This window comes from Hyaena hyaena, unplaced genomic scaffold, assembly GCF_003009895.1.
Source record: "Hyaena hyaena isolate Hyena2069 unplaced genomic scaffold, ASM300989v1 scaffold_69, whole genome shotgun sequence".
In the NCBI taxonomy this organism is placed as follows: Eukaryota; Metazoa; Chordata; class Mammalia; order Carnivora; family Hyaenidae; genus Hyaena; species Hyaena hyaena.
The window spans coordinates 1,782,586-1,803,627 of NW_024080702.1; the positions used below are offsets into that span (position 1 = coordinate 1,782,586).

General features: G+C 41.1%; 1 protein-coding gene across 2 annotated transcripts in view; it reads left to right on the forward strand.

Annotated features, from left to right (window-relative positions):
* TRAPPC9 (trafficking protein particle complex 9) overlaps positions 1–21,042 on the forward strand; it is a 555,131-nt gene that overhangs the window by 26,684 nt on the left and 507,405 nt on the right. Inside the window, exon 5 of one of the 2 annotated variants that reach the window (XM_039232979.1) lies at positions 1,508–1,534. The exons of the other annotated variant lie outside the window; for it this stretch is intronic. Coding sequence (XP_039088910.1) covers positions 1,508–1,534 — 27 coding nt within the window. The remainder of the gene's footprint in view (positions 1–1,507; positions 1,535–21,042) is intronic. 2 annotated transcript variants of the gene reach the window in all.

Here is a 21,042-nt window from a genome sequence, read left to right on the forward strand (position 1 = left end):
CTCACATGGGATTAGATGAAGGGAATTTAAAAGGCAGACAAGGGTTGTTTTAGGCGGTCCATCCACACTGGTGAGAAGTGATAGTCCGCTGCCTGTGTGAGACATGAGACAAAGACTTTGCTGCATCGACGAAGGTAACTTTAAAAGCTCTGCAGTCGCAGTGCACTTAGTATGGGGCCCTGTTCATCACTACACGTGTCAAGAGGTCAAGTAATTGATGATTGTGATAATGACTCTGAGCTTAGGCAGAAAAAAGTTTCAGTCTCCTTCCCTGTTTAACAGATATGGCACAGTGTAATATACTTGACCAGGTTTTCCAATGAATGAGAAGTTTCTAGGGTTCTCTGGAAGCCCCAAAGTCCCCAGGGGTCCACACAGCTGACTGTCCCCTTAGGGTAGATCTTTCCTATCACAGGGAAGGGTCTTTGGGAGTGTGACGGTGGGGCACCCCTGGCTCCTCCGAGCTACGGTTTCCTCGTCAGCAGTGTGGGGTTAATCGTCCCTGTCTAATGCGTGGGGTGGCCGCGAGAATCACACAGCCACACACATGTTGTCAGGCATGTACTTGGTGTATGGTTGGTATTCGATAGAAAACACCTGTTTATTTTTATTTTTTTTAACTTTGTTATAGTCATGGCTTTTAGATTGCAGTGATTTTTTTTTTTTTGTTCTTCATTTAACGATAGAGATTGTAGTATACATAATAGCTCTTAAATAGGATTGTGGGACCTAGTCTGTATATAAACAATTGAATAAATATGCTGTTTCAATAAGACTAGCTTCTACTGGGGCAATACCTTTTTGAACTTGTTAGCATCTTTACAAATGATTGTAGCTAATGGTAAATACAACTCTTAGAATCAGTGCTTCTTCGAGGGTGTTTTGCCATCATGGGAAAGTCCATTCTCCAATTAGAAGGCTAATTGGATCTCATTGATATCCGGGCAGTTTAGCAGATGATCAAGGCTTTCAAACACTTCTTGACAATAATGAAGTTAACGGTTTTATATTGCACCTTCTAGAAGCTGGAAATCCTTAGCTTGTGAAGTGTCCAGTACTTCAGTGAGTGAGCGTGAGATTTCAGGAGGGTAGAGTTAAGTTCCGTATAACCTTCCAGTAACTTTCCAAGTTCCATTCCAAGCTGTGGGCATATATTTGCACAAAAAAAAATTACTGTTCCTTTGTCATTTGGCTTATTTGTGGGAATAAGAAATTCTCCTCCTTGGTTTAGGCGCATGGGGGAGCACGCACTTGGAAGGTGGGAGGGCAGGAGGAGGCACTTTCCAGTTTGTGCAGGGTGCAGGTGATGGCAGCTTTTCTTCCTTTCCTTCCACAGCAAAAAGGCACTGAACTTGTGACATAGTAGTTACTCAGAATTGCTCTTCTGATCAGATAGAAGTGCCTCAGAGTTTTCAAGGCAATGTGAATCGTGCAATGTGATTAGTAGTTGTCTTTAAAAATAGTTTTGTCTTCCAAATAAAAGACCATACTCTGTTCTTTCTTCCAGGGGCACAAGAAGTTCTCATTGATCCAGGTACATGATCTATGTGCTTAGTTTCTTTTGGTTCTTTTTTTAAGTGCTTGTTTCATGGTGGTGTGAGTGAATGGTTAAAATTACTGGATTATGATCTTTGGGATATTCTGATTTAAGTAACTTTAAATCAGAACTGTTAAATACTTGATTATTGTGTGGTCTTGCTTGATGGGGCACCCTGTCGATTTGTGTTGTCTGTTGAAGAGGGAATTCTTCATCTGGCATGGTTAAGTGAATGATTTGTGATGATTTAAAACTCTTTGAATGCACTGAGCATGCCTGTCCAGTTAATTGTGAACTTATTCGTGGTAATGACTTTGCTTTGATTTTGTGGTTTTTGCTCTCTCAACATGAATTTGAATTCTTTACTGCATTTTGTATATATGTTCTTAACAGAGAAAGAAATTTTGTGTTTTACAGAGGTGGGATTTTCTTTCTTAACTTCTGTAATTAATGCAGCAAAATCTCTTTTATTGCCCTGCCTAATTATTTCATAATGAGCTCTATTATTTTCTGGATTAATTAGAATCAATGACAAAAGATAAATAAAAAGAAATGAAAAAATTTCTTCCTTTGAGGAGTGGAAATCAGACAGTCATGCTAATAAATGTTTTGTGACCAGTGCATTTATTTTAATCTCATAGTGTGTCTCCATTCAGATATGAAATTGCTTCAGGTTTACAGATTTTTGCTTTAACATCTGTGTTGAATTCTTCCTCTAGAAGAGGTTTCATGATAGTTTCTTTCTTCCTTTCTTTTTCTTTTTCCCCTCCCTCTCTTCTCTCCCTCTCTCCCTCTTTTCTTTTCCTCCCTCCCTCCCTCCCTTCCTTCCTTCTTTCCTTCCTTCCTTCCTTCCTTCCTTCCTTCCTTCCTTCCTTCCTTCCTTCCTTCCTCTTAGGTTATTGAGATATAATTGATATACAGTTGTGCTAGTTTCCTGGCAGGGTTTGTAGAAGGTGTAGAGAAAGGAAAACAACTGGCTTGGTTTTCAGGAGACCTGGGTTGCGATGAGGAAATAATTTGGGGGCGGGCTGAGGAACTGAATTCCGCCTTCCCACCCCCCCACATCCCCCACCGAGAAGCTGCACATTTACATCGAAGTTGGGCGCACCGGTATTTGATCAGTAGAAGTTGTTGAATCCAATCTGGCTATTTATGCCTGATGGAAGTGCTGAGTTTTAGTGTGTCACCCATGACTTGCAGGAGTAGATGCTTACACCAAATAGAAGTAGCTTTGAGTTGTCAGCAAACCAGTCCTTTGTTGAGATAAAAGAATACATCTTTTTTTTTTATTTCTGAAGCTTTTCAAAATAAGGTTGAATGGAGACGAAATTGAGCTGAGAGTGATGGGGGTAGAAGGGGGGCCTGCGGGTTTTGTCATGGGGGACGTGTGGGGGCCCTGCTGTAGAGGGTGAAGCTGGCAGGGAAGGACACAGAAACCCTCACTGGGGGTCCGAGGGCATCTTCGGCAGCGGGTCCCAAATAGAAAACGTGGACTTGATCTTTGTTCCCAGGGGAGGGCAAGCAGCACGATGCGGCCCTGCTCTCCCCCTGCCTTCCAGGTCCTGCCCTCGTGGCCTCTGGCCTCTGCTCACGGGGCGTTGCTGCCAAGACTGACCGCAGCCTCTATCTCTCTGAGGTCTGGTCTTTCAGGCCTTAGTCCTGAGGGGAGTCAGAGCAAGTCTCCCCAAACTTGCCTCTTTGGCATGTGGACTATTTTGAATTGAAGGCAAGTGGAACTCTCTGGGATCAAGAGAAACTTTTGTTCCTCCCTTAGCTACCTAGAAGGATCTCAGTTTGGTATCTTTCCCAGAATAAGAGTTATTACCAGTGATAAATTTCATGTACATAACCCATATGGAGTGCAACTGGTGCAGCCACACAGGAGAACAGGATGGAGCTTTCTCAAAAACTACAAATAGAACTACCCTACAAAACAGCAATTGCACTATTAGATATTTACCCAAGGGAGACAAAAATACAGATTCGATGGGATACATGCACTCCAGTGTTTGTAGCAGCATTATTAACAATAGCCAAACTATGGAGAGAGCACAATGCCACTGACTGATGAATGGGTGAAGAAGATGAGGTACATATATTTACAGTGGAATAGTATGCAGCCATCAAAAGAGTGAAATTTTGCCATTTGCAATGACCTGGATGGAGCTAGAATGTATTGTGCTAAGCAAAATAAGTCCAGCAGAGAAAGACAAATACCATAGGATTTCAGTCATATGTGGGATTTAAGAAACGAAACAGATGAACATATGGGAAGCAGGGAGAAGCGAAGAGAGGGAAACAAACCACAAGAGATTCTCAATAATAGAGAACAAACTACGGATTGATGGAGGGAGGTGGGTGGGGGATGGGCTAGATGGGTGATGGGCATTAAGGAGGGCACTTGTGATGGGCACTGGGTGTTGTAAGTAAGTGATGAGTCACTGAATTCTACTCCTGAAGCCAATATTGCACTGCATGTTAACTAACTAAAGATTTAAAAAAAAAAAAAAAAGGAAAGAAATGACCCATCTGTATGGCAGGGCATATATCGAATTACCACACATGTGCTTTTCTTCTTACTGCCCTGGGAATTGTGCCCCTCCCTGTTACAGCCCAGGCCTGTCCCATTCCTTAGCTCAGGATGTCATGGGTTCGTCATTTTGCCTTTCTGTCTTTGTACCTCATGAACGTAGGGTTCCTGAATGTATGAAATTAAATTTGATTTTCTGTTGATTTGTCTCATATCAGGGGAACTTGGGTGGCTCAGTCAGTTGAGCGTCCAGCTTCAACTCAGGTCATGATCTCATGGTTTGTGAGTTCGAGCCCCACATCAGGCTTGCTGCTGTCAGTGCAGAGCCTGCTTTGGATTGTCTGTCCCCTCCTCTCTCTCTGTCCCTCCCTTGCTCATGCTCTCTTTCTCAAAAATAAATAAACCTTAAAAATATTTTTGTTTTATGTCAATTTAATTCTTAGACCATCCAGAAGAACCTTTGAAGGGTGGAGAAAAATTTGTCCTCTGCAACAGTTTCTTTTTTTCTACTTAAACCCTGGCAAATGTGTTGGGAGGGAATCACTTCATAACTCCTAGGAGCAATGTAGTATGATTCTTCTTCGTCTCTAAACTTTTCTGAACAGCGAACATTCTCTCTGGGGCTATAGAATCATTCAGCTCCCTAGAAAACCCATCCACATGAAGTCATGACAAAATTGCATCACTTCCATTTTTTTTTTGAAATTTAAATGGATATCCTATTCAAAGCAAACTTTCAGATTTTTTTTCTACCTGCTTTTCCTTCAAGTATCTGGAAGGCCAGAAGGAAGAGTGTGACAGTGCTTGGTGCTTGGTCTGGTGTTTATTTTAGGAACCAAGCTTCTCCTCAAATGGTGCCTGGAAAACTGGACAGCGACATGCTGAAGAATGAACCTGGACCACTTTGTTACACCACATACAAAAATAAACTCAAAAATGGAGTTTTTGACCTAAAAAACTAAAAAAAAAGTTTTTGACGGTTTAGAAGCCGTCAAAATCCTACATAAGAAAACAGGCAGCAACCTCTTTGACCTCGGCCATAGCAACTTCTTACTTGACATGTCTCCAGAGGCAAGGCAAACAAAAGCAGAAATGAACTATTGGGATCTCATCAAAATTAAAAGCTTCTTCACAGCCAAGGAAGCAACCAGCAATACTAAAGGGCAGCTGACGGAATGGAAAGAAGATATTTGCAAATGACATAGCAGATAAAGGGTTAATATCCAAAATCTTTAAAAGACTTATCAAACTCAACACCCCCAAATCAAATAATCCAGTAAAGAAACGGGCAAAAGACATGAATAGACACTTCTCTGAAGGAGACATCCGCATGGCTAACAGACACATGGAAAGGTTCTCAACACCAGTCATCATCAGGGAAATACAAATCAAAACCACACTGAGATACCATTACACACCTGTCAGCATGTCTAAAATTAACTCAGGAAACAACAGATGTTGGCAAGGATGTGGAGAAAGGGGAACCCTTTTGCACTGCTGGTGGGAGCACAAACTGGTATAGCCACTCTGGGCTATGGCCACACTACCTTATGACCCAGCAATTGCATTACTGGGTATTTATCCAAAAGATACAAAAATGCTAATTCGAAAGGGCACATGCACCCCAGTGCACTATTGACAATAGCTAAAGTATGGAAAGCGCCCAAATATCCATCATATGTGTGTGTGTGTGTGTGTGTGTACATATGTATATGTATATATACACCATGGAATACTCCTCGGCCATCAAAAAGAATGAAATCTTGCCATTTGCAACAATGTGGATGGAACTAGAGGGTATTATGCAAAGTGAAAAAAGGCAGCCAGAGAAAGACAAATATCCTATGATTTCACTTGTGGAATTTACGAAACAAAACATGAACATAGCGGGGAGAGAAGCAAAAGTAAGATAAAAACAGAGAGGGAGACAAACCATAAGAGACTCTTTTTTTTTAAATTTATTTATTTCTAGGAGAGAGAGAGAGAGACAGCGTGAGCAGGGGAGGATGAGAGAGAGGGAGTCACAGACTGAAAGAGGCTCCAGGCTCTGAGCTGGCAGTCAGCACAGAGCCCGACGCGGGGCTCGAACCCACGAACCGCGAGATCATGACCTAAGCGAACGTCGGACGCTTAACCGACTAAGCCACCCAGGCACCCCGTAAGAGACTCTTAAATACAGGGAACAGGCTGAGGGTTGTTGGAGGGGAGGCGGGTGGGGGATGGGCTAGACAGGTGATGGGTATTAAGGAGGGCACTTGCTGGGATGAGCACTGGGTCTCATATGTAAGTGATGAATCACTAAATTCTGTTCCCGAAATTATTATTACACTATATGTTAACTAACTTGGATTTAAAAAAAAAAAAAAAAAAAGAACCAAGTTCTCCTTCAGTCATTTCTAGCAGCTAGGCTTCCGAGCCCTTGATCTGCACCAAAAACAGAATGCTTCCTTGTGTCAAACCGCTTTTTTTCCTTGTCACTTCTGCACATGTCATGTCCATTCAGCAGCTGTTTCAACTGTTGGCCAATTTCAGTTAATTCTCATTTGGTTTCCTGTTTTCACGTTGAAGGAATTTTCTTCTGCCTGTAATAAAAATAAGCAAGAGGCACATGAATGGCTCAGTCGGTTAAGTGTTCAGCAATTGATTTTGGCTCAGGTCATAATCTCATGGCTCATGAGTTCAAACCCCACACTGGGCTCTGTGCTGACAGCTTGGAGCCTGCTTGGGATTCTCTCTCTTTCTCTCTCTCTCTCTCTCTCTCTCTCGGCCCCTTCCCCACTCATGCTGTCTCTGTCTCTCTCTCTCAAAATAAACTTAAAAATAAAGAAGCAATTTGTGCTTACTGTGTGAAGGTACTGTTCTAAGGTATTTTTTTCCCCTTAAACAGCTTTAATACAATTTACCCTTTTAAAGTATATAATTCTATGTTTTTTACTGTATTCCCAGAGCTGTGCATACATCACCACATCAATCTTAGGACATTTTACTGCCCCAGCTAGAAGTCCTGTGTTCCTTAGAAGTCACTCTTCACTGCCTCATCCTCTACCTAACCCCCCCCCCCCCGTCCCCCCCTTCCTAGGCAGTCACTCACCTGTCTCTAGATTTGCCTCTTCTGGACCATTTATGAACATGGAATCAGACAACATGTTGTCTTTTGTGATCGACTGCTTTCACTTAACATTATTAAGGTTCATCCATGTTGTGGCATGAATGAATTCACTTTTTTTTTTTAATTGCTGATATTATTCTGTATGAATATCCCACTTTTTGTTTACCCATTTCATCAGTTGATGATATTTGGGTTGTTTTTACTCTTTGGCTGCTTTCAGTAATGGTGCTGTGGATATTCATGTACAAATTTTTGTGTGGGTGAATGTTTTCGGTTCTCTTATGTATAAGCCTAGGAAATAGAATTGCTGGGTTATATGGTAACTCAGTGTTTAACTTTTTGAGGAACTGCCAGATTATTTTCCAAAGTGGTTGTACCATTTTATATTCTCACTGGCAGTGTAGGGGAGTTCCAGTTTCTCTACATCCTCACCAGTGCTTGTTACTCTCTTGATTCTTGTCATTCCAGTGATTGTGAAGTGGTATCTCATTGTACTGGAGATTTGCATTTTCCTTAGAGCTAACGATGCCCAGCATCTTTTCATTGTGCTTATTGGCCATTTGTATGTTTTCTTTGGAAAAATATCTATTCAGGTCCTTTATAAAACATTTTTTACTTGAGTTATTTGTCTTTTTGAGTTGTAACAGATCTTTTTATATTCTGGATACAGATCCCTTATGGGATATATGATTTAAACATTTTTTTCCTGTTCTGTGCATTGTCTTTTCACTTTCTTGATGGTGCCCTTTGAAGCAGAGACATTTTCAGTTTTGTTGAAGTTCAGTTTATCTGTATTTTCTCTGTTGCTTGTGCTTTTGGGTCATATCTAAGATATAAGATGTTGTATATAAACTTTACAGATAAAGCAACTTAATCCTTTTTTTAAAAAATTTTAAATGTTTTAAAAATTTATTTCTGAGAGAGAGAGACAGCATGAGCAGGGGAGGGCCAGAGAGAGGGAGATACAGAATGTAAGGCAGGCTCCAGGCTCTGAGCTAGCTGTCAGCACAGAGCCCGACATGCGGCTCGAACCCACGATCCATAAGATCATGACCTGACCCGAAGTCGGATGCTCAACCAACTGAGCCACCCAGGCGCCCCAAAGCAACTTAATCCTTACAAAAATTTTAGGAGATAGTTACTGTTGTGATGCCTTGCTTATAGATGAGGAAATCGAGATGCAGAAAAGTTCATTGACTTGCTCAAGGTCACAGCTAGTAAGTGGTGATGTGGCAATTCATACCCATGAGTTTGTCTCCAGTATCTGGCTTCTTAACTACCATACTCTGCTCCTTTCTACAGGAATCACTTAAAAACTCTTTGCCTATTTGATTTCTTACTGTGTTTTTTTTCTCATTGGCACCTTATCTCTTCATTCACCTTGCAGAGTTCAGTGTCAGTTTATTTACGTCTAATGGAGGTGGAAGCTTGCTATGAATGAATTTGTGCATTACTCTCCTTCAGTGATGATTGTTGCTCATTGACTAAGAAAGTCGTGCTTAAGGCTTTCTAGTCATGACACTAATAAAACTACAGAGCATTCAGAGAAAACATTGGGTTGATTTCATTTTGCTAACCAATGAAATAACCCCCGCCCCTGTGTTGAAATAGATTGTAAGTCTCCCAGAATAGGGTCACTGTCTTCCTTGTATTCATTTTGTTTGCTCACATAAGTGTTTAGATAGTGCCTTTTGTCCAGCAGATTAGTTGGAACACTGTGATCATGAATCACCATCCATAGTAACAGAATTTTGACAACAGTATCTGTTATTTGCTTCACGAAGGAAAAGATAAGGTAGAAATACTTCTCAGATCTATTTGAAAAGCCTGAAACTTTGAGAAGAATTCCACGATCCATACAAGGCTATTTTCACTAATTTTAGATCTATCCAAGACTTTTTATGGTTATATAGCAGAGTAAATTTCATTAACTAGACTTGACAAGAGAAGTGTAATATTGATTATTTGCCTTAATTAAAATATTCTGCCTTGGTTAAATTAATTAGTGCTGTGAGTAAACAAAAATAAGCTTGGATTTGTATGTGCATTGGGAGAGACTTCCTTTCTCTCTATTTCTATCTGCTTTTCAGAGCATTTTTGTAGCTTTTCAACAATGTTCTAACTTTAGAATTCTATTTTAAAAAAATCATCATTTTGTCTAGTGCAGTTTGTACTGAGTTTAACCTGTCTTATGCTCAGAATTCGACTTGGTAAAGACTTTCCTCTCATTATACTGAGTTAGTGTCAGAGTTCTAGGAATTGTAATTTCTAGGCCTTTCCTGTCCATGTACTTGAAGTTAGTTGTCAAATATGATTTTCCTTCATTTCTTGAGTTTTCATTATTCAATTATAATATTTGAAAATGAGCTTATTGTAATGTATTTTAAAGATTTCCATAGAAACTTCATGTGTTTGCACTTTTAAGTTTTCAATTTATGAGCAACATAAATGTACTCTTGTTTGTTTTTTCACTAGCTATTTGTTTACTTCTTTATAATTTTTATAAGGTTTATTTTTGGGAGAGAGAGAACAAATACATACCTCCATGGTAGAGGGGCAGAGAGAGAGGGACGCAGGATCCAAAGTGGGCTCTGTGTTGACAGCAGAAAGCCCGATGCATGGATTGAACTCATGAACATTGAGATCATGACCTGAGACAAAATGGGACGCTTAACTGCTCTGGCACCCCTACTTCCTTTTAATGAATGCAATTTTAATGAGTAGGCGTGCATGTTTTCAAAAATACCTTATATTTCCTTGTTGTAAAAGTTATGTTCATTGTAGAAAACTTAGAAAGAAAGAGAAAATAAATTTAAAAATTAGTGGTAACTTTCCCACCTAGGGATAAGTTGTAATCGCTTTTGAAACTGGGAAATGTAAGTCCTCCAACTTTGTTCATATTTTTCAAATTTGTCTTGGCTGTTATGGGTCTCTTGAATTTCTCTATGAATTTTAGGGTTCAGCTAGTCAATTTCTACAAGGAAATTGTATTCCGTACAACACCCAGTGCTCATCCCAACAAGTGCCCTCCTCAGTGACCATCACCCACTTTCCCCTCTCCTCCTTATCAACCTTCAGTTTGTTCTCTGTATTTAAGGGTCTCCTGTGGTTTGCCTCCCTCTCTGTTTGCAACTGTTTTTCCCTTTCCCCTCCCCCGTGGTCTTCTGTTAAGTTTCTCAAGATCCACATATGAGTGAAAACATATGGTATCTGTCTTCCTCTGACTGACTTATTTCACTTGCATAATACCCTCCAATTCCATCCACGTTGCTGTCAATGGCCAGATTTCATTCTTACTCATTGCCAAGTAGTATTCCATTGTATAGATAAACCAAATCTTCTTCTTTTTTTTTTTTTTTAAATGTTTTATTTATTTCTAGGAGAGAGAGAGAGCGAGACAGCGTGAGCAGGGGAGGGTCAGAGAGAGAGGGAGTCACAGACTGAAACAGGCTCCAGGCTCTGAGCTGGCAGTCAGCACAGAGCCCGACGCGGGGCTCGAACCCACACACCGCGAGATCATGACCTAAGCGAAAGTCGGACGCCCAACCGACTAAGCCACCCAGGCACCCCAAACCACATCTTTATCCATTCATTAGTTGATGGACATTTAGGCTTTTTCCATAATTTGGCTATTGTTGAAAGTGCTTCCAGCTGGGATTAAAAAATTAAAAAAAAAATTTTAGAGAGAGGGAGAGAGAATGTGGGGGAGAGAGGGAGAGAGAGAATCCCAAGAGAATCCACTCCACTGAGTGTGGAGCCTGAAATGGGGCTTGATCCCATGACCCTGGGATCATGACCTGAGCCAAAACCAACAGTTGGATGCTCAATTGACTAAGTCACCCAAGCGCCTCTCATATTTTCTAAATTTGTCTTGGCTGTTATGAGTCTCTTGAATTTCCCTATGAATTTTAGGATTCAGATAGTTAATTTCTGCAAAGAATCCAGATGGGATATTGATAGAGATTACACTGAATTTCTGAATCAATTTGGGGAGGATTGCCGTCTTAAGAATATTAAATCTTGGGGTGCCTGGGTGGCTCAGTTTGTTGAGCATCTGACTTTGGCTCAGGTCATGATCTTGGGTTTGTGAGTTTGAGCCCCACATGGGGCTTGCTGCTGTCAACACAGAGCTTGCTTTAGATCCTTTGTCCCCCTTTCTCTCTGCCCCTCCCCCAGGCATGCTCTCTCTCTTTCAAAAATGAATAAACAATAAAAAACAGTTAAAAAAAGAATATTAAGTCTTGTGATTCATAAACATGGGCTGTCTTTCCATTTATTAGGTCTTCTTTATTTCTTGTCAACCATATTTTGTGTTTCCAGAGTATCATTTTATGCTTTTTGTTGGGTTAAATTTATTCCTAAATATTTTATTCTTTTTGAAATGATTGTGAGTGGAAAGGTTTTCTAAATTTCATTTTCAGATTGTTTATTGCAAGTGTGTAGAATATGTAGAAATAACAATTAACTTTTGTATATTGATCTTAGATTTTGCAGCCTTGCTGAACTCATTTATTAGATGTAATAGTTTTTTTTTTTTGTGGATTTTTAAGGATGTTCTATATGCAAGGTCATGTGACCTGAAAATAGTGTTTTTTCCTTTTCAATTTGGATGCCTTTTATTTAACTTTCTAGTCTAATTGTCATGGCTGTAACTTATATTAATTGATCTTTGTGTGTTAAACCAGTTTTGAGATAAATACCACATGGTCTTATAGTAGAATCCTCTTATATGTTGCTGGATTCGGTTTGTTGGTATTTTCTTGATGATTTTTGTGTATGTATTCATAAGAGATAATTGGTCTGTAGTTTTGATGTCTTTCTGGTTTTGGTATTAGGTCCATAGAATGGCTAGTGTTCTTTCCTGTTATATTTTTTGTGACAAATTAGTGAAGAATTGGTGTGTGTTCTTTAAACATTTGGTGGAATTCACTAGTGAAGCCATTGGTGTGTGGGCTTTTTTTTTTTTCTTTGAGAAACTTTGCTGGTTTAGTCTCATTATTTGTTATGGGTCTATTCAGTTTTTCTGTTTGTTTTTCAGTTTGTTTTGGTATTTTGTGTCTTTCTAGGAATTTTCCCATTTCATCTAGGGTATTTAATTTATTGGCATGCAGTGGTTCATAATACTCCCTTCTAATCCTTTTTATTTTTTATTTATTTAAAAATTTTAGGTTTATTTATTTATTTTGAGAGAGTGAGTGAGAGAGACTGAGCAGGGGAGGGGCAGAGAGAGAATCCTAAGTAGGCTCTGCACCATTAGCATGGAGCCTAATATAGGGCTTGAACTCTTGAACTGTGAGACTATGACCTGAACTGAAACCAAGAGTCAGATGCTTAACCAACTAAGCCACCCAGGTGCCCCATAATAATCCTTTTTACTTTTTAATGTTGGTAGTAGTGTCCATTCTTTTAGCCCTGATTTTATTTTAATTTTTAATTTTTTAAAACATTATTTATTTATTTGCTTACTTATTTATTTTATTTAAGTAATGTCTGCATCCAACATGGGGCTCGTACTCAACAACCCTGAGATAAAGAATCATATTGTCTTCTGACTGAGCCAGCCAGGCACCCCTTTTCATCCCTCATTTTAGTAATTTGACTCTTCTGTCCTTTTTTCTTGAGCATTTTGTCAATATTATTGATCTTTTTTAAGGAACCAACTTTCAGTTTTGTAGTTTTTCTCTACTTTTAAAATTATTTCAATTTTTTCTGATAATTAAGATAATAATCTTTATTATTTTCTTGTTTTGCCTTGAGTTTAGTTTGTTGTTATTTTTCTAGTTTCTTAGGTTGTCGACTTGAGGTCTTTTTTTTTTTGTGTGTGTAGGTATTTATAGCTATAACTTTCCCTCTAAGCCCTGCTTCTGCTGCATCCCGCTTTTGATATATTGTGCCCTTATTTTCATTCAGCTCAAAGTATTTTCTAACCTCTCTTGTGATTTCTTCTTTGACACATTGGTTATTTAGGTGTGTGCCATTTAATTTGCAAATATTTGTGAATTCCCCAAATTTCCTTCTGTTTTTGATTTCTTATATAATTCTGTTGTAGTCAGAGATTATATTTTGTGTGATTTCAGTTCATTTAAATTTACTGAGATATGTTTTATGATCTAGCATGTTGCCTCTTCTGGGGAATGTTCTATGTACACTTGAGGAGAATGCGTATTCCGCCCTCGTTGGGTGGGGTGCTCGATAGATACCTGCTAGTTCTCCTTGTTGACTTCTTCTGTTCTTATTTTATCTCTGCTCTGGGATTTTTATCATGCTTCCTTCAGTTTCCTTCTGCCTGCTTAAAAATCCAACTCCTTCAGTATTTCTTCCTGAGTCGATTTCTAATTCCCTTGATACATCACCATTCTTACTCTGGAATTTTTACTTTTTTGGGGAAAATAAATTAGATTCTTTTCATTAGGAAGGGTCTGACAGTTGTCACGGTGTCATTGTCATGGGGTATTTATCTGTCCCTGTGGTGATGTTTTCATTGCCCTGTGTACCTTCCCAGCTCCCAGCCTGGCGGCTGGCTTGTTGGAAGAATGCAGTGGGTGTTGTGAGTGGAAGAGCGCCTGTTCTGCTTGTGGCCTATGATCTTAGTCTGTAATTTGTCTTCTCCAGCTTCACTTATATTCCCAAATGTGTATGTAGTGCTCTTGTGTCTACAAAAACACATCCTATAGTTTGTATTTTAAATTAAGATGTTTTTAGGTTTTATTTATGTAGTTATGTACGTGTGTGTGCGTTTGTATGTATGTATGTAATTATTTGTTTAAAAGTAATCTTGGGGCGCCTGGATGGCTCAGTCGGTTAAGTGTCTGACTTTGGCTCAGGTCATGATCTCGTGGTTTGTGAGTTCGAGCCCCACGTTGGTCTCTGTGCTGACAGCTTGGAGCCTGGAGCCTGCTTTGGATTCTGTGTCTCCCTCCCTCTCTCTCTCTGTTCCTCCCCCACTTGCACTTTGTCTCTCTCAAAAATAAATAAATGTTAAAAAAAAAAAAAGTAATCTCCATGCCCAGCGTGGGGCTTGAACTCATGACCCCGAGATTGAGAGTCCCGTGCTCTAGTGACTGAGCTAGCCAGGTGCCCCCCTATCCTGTTTTTTTTTTTCAATAGTTTATTGTCACGTGGGTTTCCATATAACACCCAGTACTCATCCCCACAAGTGCCCTCCTCCATGCCCATCACCCCCCCTTCCCCTCCCCCCACCCCCATCAGCCCTCCGTTTGTTCTCGGCATTCTCTCATGATTTGCCTCCCTCCCTCTCCTCCACTATTTTCCCCCTTCTTCTCCCCCATGGTCTTCCGTTAAGTTCCTCTTAATCCTTCTATAAGTGCAAACATATGATATCTGTCCTTCTCTGCCTGACTTATTTCGCTCAGCATAACCTCAAGGTCCATCCATGTTGCTACACGTGGCCATATTTCATTCTTTCTCATTGCCATGGGGTTTTCCATTGTATAGATGAACCACATCTTCTTGATCCATTCGTCCGTTGATGGACACTTAGGCTCTTTCCATGTTTTGGCTATTGTTGAGAGTGCTGCTATGAACATTGGGGAACATGTGCACCTAAGCATCAACACTCCTATATCCCATGGGAAAATTCCAAGCAGTGCTATTGCTGGGTCATAGGGGAGTTCTATTGCTAATTTTTTGAGGAACCTCCACACTGTTTTCCAGAGGGGCTACACCAGTTTGCATTCCCACCAACAGTGTAGGAGGGTGCCCGTTTCTCCACATCCTCGCCAGCATCTAGAGTCTCCTGATTGGTTCATTTTAGCCACTCTGACTGGCGTAAGGTGGTATCTCAGTCCTCACATCGTGTTTTTAATAGACTTGTTTTGTGATTGAGTTTACCAGAATTATATATATTTTTAACTTCTGACTTTTGTAACTTAAAACTTCAAAAATTTCAAGTTTCAAGAACAGTGCAAAGAAATCTGATACACTCTTCATCCAGATTTACCATTGTTATCATTTGATTTACTATTTGAACTCTGCCTGTGTGTCTACATACAGTTTTTAGGGCCATTCAAGAGTAACTTGCAGACCTGATGCCCTACCCTGAGTACTTACATGTGTGTTTCCTAAGGACAAGATCATTTACATACAAAAACATAATGTGGTGATTCAAATCGGAGAGTTGAAAACTCCGAGAGTACGTTTATCTGCTGTACTAACTGGTACAGTTCAGCAGTTGTCTCGAGTCAGGATCCAGCTCAGGCTCACACATTGCATTTCGTTTCCCCATCGCTTAGTATCATTTAATCTGGTACCGTTTCTCTGCTTTGTTGTGTCCTTTGTGATACTGATATTTCTGAAGAGTATAGACCATTTATTTTATAGAATGTTCCTCTGTTTGGGTTTGCCTGAAGTTGCCTTATGATTATGATGTTACACATTTTGTTGTGGTGGAGGGCGCAGAAGAAGTGATATTATGTCTTCATTGTGTTATATGAGGAAGCAGGTGAGGTGGGTTTGTCCCATGATAGGCGATAACTTTGTGGAGTTGGCTAGATTTCTCCAGTTAAAGTTAACTATTTTCCTTTCTGTAATTGATAAGTGATTTGTGGAAAAATACTTTGAGACTATGTATACCTGTTTCTCATCCAACTTCTACATAGCAGTTTTGGCATTTACTGAAGATTTTTACCTGAGTTGGTTGACGGTGGCCAAGTGTTGATGGTCTAACTTCATCATTACTTATCCGCTTATTAGTCAGCATTCTAATGCCAGTAGGAGCTCTTCTGTCCTTCTCTCTGTCCCTTCCTTTCTCCCTTCCTCCCCGCCATCCGCCCTTCCGTCTGTCCATCCGTCCGTTCATCTGTCAGTACCTTGGGCTTGTGGATCTTTATTTCATTCAGTGGGTTCTGACCCATTGCTTTCATTCTTTATTATGTGGCCCAGTGGCTAGATTTGGCCGATGGAAGCTCTTCAAGCTGGCCCTGGTGTCCTTTGATATGTTCCCCATCATTTTTTGAGCAGTTCTTTACTTTCTGGATGAAGATATTTATGTACATCTTATACTTTCCCTAATTTGGCTTTGAAATCCAACATTCCTCTCCGGTGTTCTAGTTCCTTTTGTCGGCAAATGGTATTTAGAAGCCAAAACCTGGGGAGCCTGGGTGGCTTAGTCGGTTAAGCGTCCGACTTTCGCTTAGGTCATGATCTCGCGGTTTGTGGGTTTGAGCCCTGCGTCGGGCTCTGTGCTGACTGCCAGCTCAGAGCCTGGAGCCTGTTTCTGAGTCTGTGTCTCCCTCTCTCTCTGACCCTCCCCTGCTCACGCTGTCTCTCTCTCTCTCTCTCTCTCTCCTAGAAATAAATAAAAAAATTAAAAAAAAAAATCTTAGAAGCCAAAACCTGGGCACTAAATATGCTACTGCTTCTAGACCCTCTGAGAAGTTCATAGATACTGTGATCTCTGATTCCAGTCCAAAACCCAAGGAGTCTTTCTGGTTTTTTCCCCCTGTTTTATATTTATATCTTCTTTCTCCATCAGTGAGAAATCTGGCTCCCAGTATTATCAATATACTCATTTTCTCAGTCGTACAATACAGAAAGTAGTTTCAGAATTACTAACCACATCACTATGAAAACAAGACTTTAAGTAAAATTTAAGAATTGTTTGTGCTCTTTTTGTCTTTATACTAAGGATAAATATACAAGTTACTGTGATCAGAAGTTGATTGGGTTTATTCTTTTTTTTTTTTTTTTAATATTTTAATTTATTTCTAGGAGAGAGAGAGAGAGACAGCGTGAGCAGGGGAGGATGAGAGAGAGGGAGTCACAGACTGAAACAGGCTCCAGGCTCTGAGCTGGCAGTCAGCACAGAGCCCGACGCGGGGCTCGAACCCACGAACCGCGAGATCATGACCTAAGCGAAAGTAGGATGCTTAACCGACTAAGCCACCCAGGCGCCCCTGATTGGGTTTATTCTTTACTCTTCCCTGTCAATGTAATTATGTTATTTATTTGAAATAGAGTTAGGCTCATTTGTTCTGTTTGTATGCCATTTTAGGGTTCCCCTATCTTTACTGATGGATTTTTTTTTTACTATATAAAACATGAACATGGTTCTAAAAGCTAAAACCTTACAAAACAAAGGGTCATTGCCTCTCTTATCCCTCCCGCCTCACGCTCACCTACCCTGTAGGTAACTAATCCTGGTTTTTTTCTCTTGGAGGGGATGTTTGTTTGGTTTTTGTGTGTTCTTGTTGGGAAAAACCTCAGGTAGATGTTCTGATTTCTATTTCTTGTGCATATTACATGTATTCTTTTATATTTGGCTTCTTTTCTTCTATTATGTTTATCAGCATTTCTTGGAAATCGATCCCTATCAGGCTGAGGAGATCTTCCTCATCCATTTCCACAGCTGTGTGGCACCCAGCGTGCGCATGTGCGTGTGTGTATTTGTGTGCGTGTGTGTGTGTGCACACCACATTCTGTCCACCAGTCTCCTCTGCATGGACATTTGGTTCCCAGTGCCTTGTGATCACAGGTGCTGCTGCAGCGAGTAGCCTCTTCTGTATGTGCTTCGTGTGACAGGGCTCGCGTCTTCAGCATAAATCCCTAGAAATGGAGTTCCTGGGTCAAAAGGTTAAAAAACATGTATAGACACACTTATTCGATTTTACCAAATTTCTCTCCCTAAGAGTCACATCACTTTGCACTTACAGGAGCAGTGCACGAGGGTGCCTTTTCTCTATCGGTTTGTCATCTGAGCTCCTTGCTGACCTTTTATGTTTTTGGCAAGTAAATACGTGTGAGAAGTGGGATCTCCTACCGCAGGTGATATTCAACATCTTTTTAAATGGTGAGGGCCGTCTTTATATTTTTCTTTTATGCATTACCTGCTCATATCTTTGGCTCATTTTTTTCTTTTGGACTTTTAGCCTTTTTTGTCTCAATTTTATGAACTTTTTATGTAGTAGAGCTCTTAGCCCTTTGTGATATATATTGCAAATATTCTCTCTCAGATCATCACTTATGTTTAGGCTTTATTTATGGTTATTTTTGCTGTATTGTCACAGAATTGAATTTATCAGTTGTTTAAATTCTGCTTGGATTTGCATCATATTTAGACAGCTTTCCCTCTATCCAGGTGTTAGAGGAATTCACCTATGTTATTGAACTTTTTTTTTTATGGTTTTCTGTTTTGCATTTAGATCCTAGAACATTTGGCGTTTACTCTTGTGCTTGGTATGAGGTATGGGTCTGTTTTCATCTTTTTCCAAATGGCCATCCAGGGGTCCCAGTACTGTTGATGAAAAAGTCCATCTCTGCCCCAGTCTTTCAGGTGCTGAGGGAGCTCACCAGGCGCTTGCCCAGTTGGGCATCCAGACCTACGGGTAGCACTGTCTTCCTTGCTGTCCCTCTGCCACTGGGGCAAGGGGGACCCACGTTGCCGGGTTTTGCTTTATAGTAGGACAGCGGCTGTAAGTGACCCAGTGACGCTGCCAGGGTCACTGCCACACCAGCTGGTACCTGCCTTCTCTGAGCCCGGTTGTTGCTCTTCTGTCTCACGGTGTTGTCTTTCTCTCCCATGCCTCTTTTGTCTCTGCTTTATGCCCTCTTATCTCTGCTCTGCTTTCTCCCTGTGTCTTCTGCCTTTCTGGTTTTGTGCCTTGTATGCGGACCTGCACGTAAGAGGACTCCGTAACGCTCTCCCTGTCTCTTGGATGAATGAGTGATGGTGGGATGGAGACCTGCGAGCCGTGTGATTATGTTGTTTTCCCAACTTCTCCGCCCACTTCTTTTTAACTATGTTCTTTTCCTCTCCTCCAGCCTGGCTGTTTCTTTGATTTTTCTCGTTTGTAGACTCCAGGCTGTGGTCTTGCTGACTCCTTGTTTCACTGGTTCACACTAACATTACTTGCGGGCTGTCGACACTTTGTAGATGTCAAGAAAGATCAGATCTGTTGCATACTAGTATTTTTAGAGCTTGTTATTCTTTTATTGAGCAAAATTAACTCGCTGTGACCCACTCAGCTCTCTCGTGAGCTCTGCCCTTGTTAGTTGCTGACATATTGTGCTGTTCTGGGTTGTGGCGTCCCCCCCCCCCCCCGTCTCAGTACTGGTGTTTAAGGTCATCATTGAACAAACCTTCATTACTAGGGGTGCCGTTTCTCTAAAAGATGGAGGGGCATTTGCTCTTTCTCCCTGGCTGGGAACTTCTTCATCATGTACCGTATGAAGAACAAAGACTTCATTCTGGCCCCTGTTATCTTTCCCTACCTTTCTTCAAGGGAAAAGAGTAGAATTTAAGGACGTGAAGATAACTTGTTAGAGCATATTAAACAAATCAAGGCTGCCTATTTCTTATTAAATATTTTAGCCAGAAATAAATGTATTATATATAGGGAAACAGGCAAAGCACAATGGTACAGTGGTGAAAAATATAGGCCCAAGTTCGGATCCTACCCTGGGGATGCTGGCTCTGTACTTTTGAAAACTAGTAAGGATACTCGGCCTCTCCAGGACTTGTTTCGTCACCTGCAGGAATGACATACACTAGGAGTGCCTTCCTCTGAGAGTGGCGGGTGGTTGTGGGTGAGGACGTGTGTAGAAGTCCTTGTTGGCACAGGTTCTGATTCCTTTTCAGTGCAAGCGAACGTATCTTTGGCTGTGATGGTGTTACAACCACTCTGTACGCACTCACTGCTCCAGAGGGGTGCCTTGTGGCTCCGAGGTGGAATTCTCAGTTCTGTAGCACTCAAGGATTGTGTCATCAGGCCTCGATGGGTGGAATCTGTTCCTTAAAAAATGTATATTTTAGGTTTTTTTGAGCATGCCATTTTCTTTTATTATTTATAGTCCTACCTTCTCGTCCCTTGCTGTGATTTTCACAAAACCCAGAGGAAACGAGATCCCAGGCCACCTGTCTCTTCCTAGTCCCCTGGTGTGCTTCTTTCTTCCCCAACGAGAGGAGGGTTTTGCATAGGAAATTTTCTTTGTTTCTCTTTTCTTGGAGTCTTTCCATTTGTCACCTGTCTGTCTGTCTATCTACATATTCTTCTGTTTTGTTCCCAAAAGCATTTGAGACAGCTTACAGAAGAACAGAATGCCAAACCAGCAGGTGAGAAGATTGGGCCAAGGTCAGCAGTGAGGGTAGATGAGTGGAGCGGGCAGTGAGAGGCACGCCTGTGTCCTGTGGATTGTTGGGACCGGCAGCAGCCTCGTGCCCGAGTCCCCCCGCAGGCACAGAGGCCGGAAGACTTTGTCCGGGAGATAAACTGGCGGCAGAGCTGGAGCCCAGTTCTTCCCGCTCCTGTGGCTTGGGAGAGTAGCTTCTGTGTTCTGTGAAATAAAAAACTATGTCACCTTTTTTCCCCCCCGTCCGAGTTCAATGTGTAGTTGGTTATGTTCTGTAAATGGAGATTTCTCCAGAACTCTCCCCTACATGGGTCTGGCGGCCAGGAGTTAGGTGGTTCTGCTAATTGACAGGCATTGGCCAGAAATAGACGACGGCAACCACAGAAAGGATCCTAGCGTTTGTGGGTTCTGTTTCTTCAGGGCTGGACGGTTCAGAAAATGTTTTCATGTAGTTGGTGGTCATTTGAGGAGACAGTGTGGCCTCCCACTGGCACTCAGATCGTAAAGCTGCGAGATAGTGCTCGCCGCCGGTGTGGTCTTCTGGATGACTAAGCTGGGTGTTAGGGACACGGTACTTTTCTATAACGCATCCTATGTCCTTTAACAGAGAGTTTCAACAAGGAGGAAAACTTACTCTGAGTCACTTATCATTTCATACTGTGCCTTGATGGTAAGACTTCCGGGGGATATATAAGCTAGGAAAGGGGTATATCAGCTAGGAAGGGGGGATATGAGCTAGGAAGGGGGTATATGAGCTAGAAAGGGGGTATATGAGCTAGG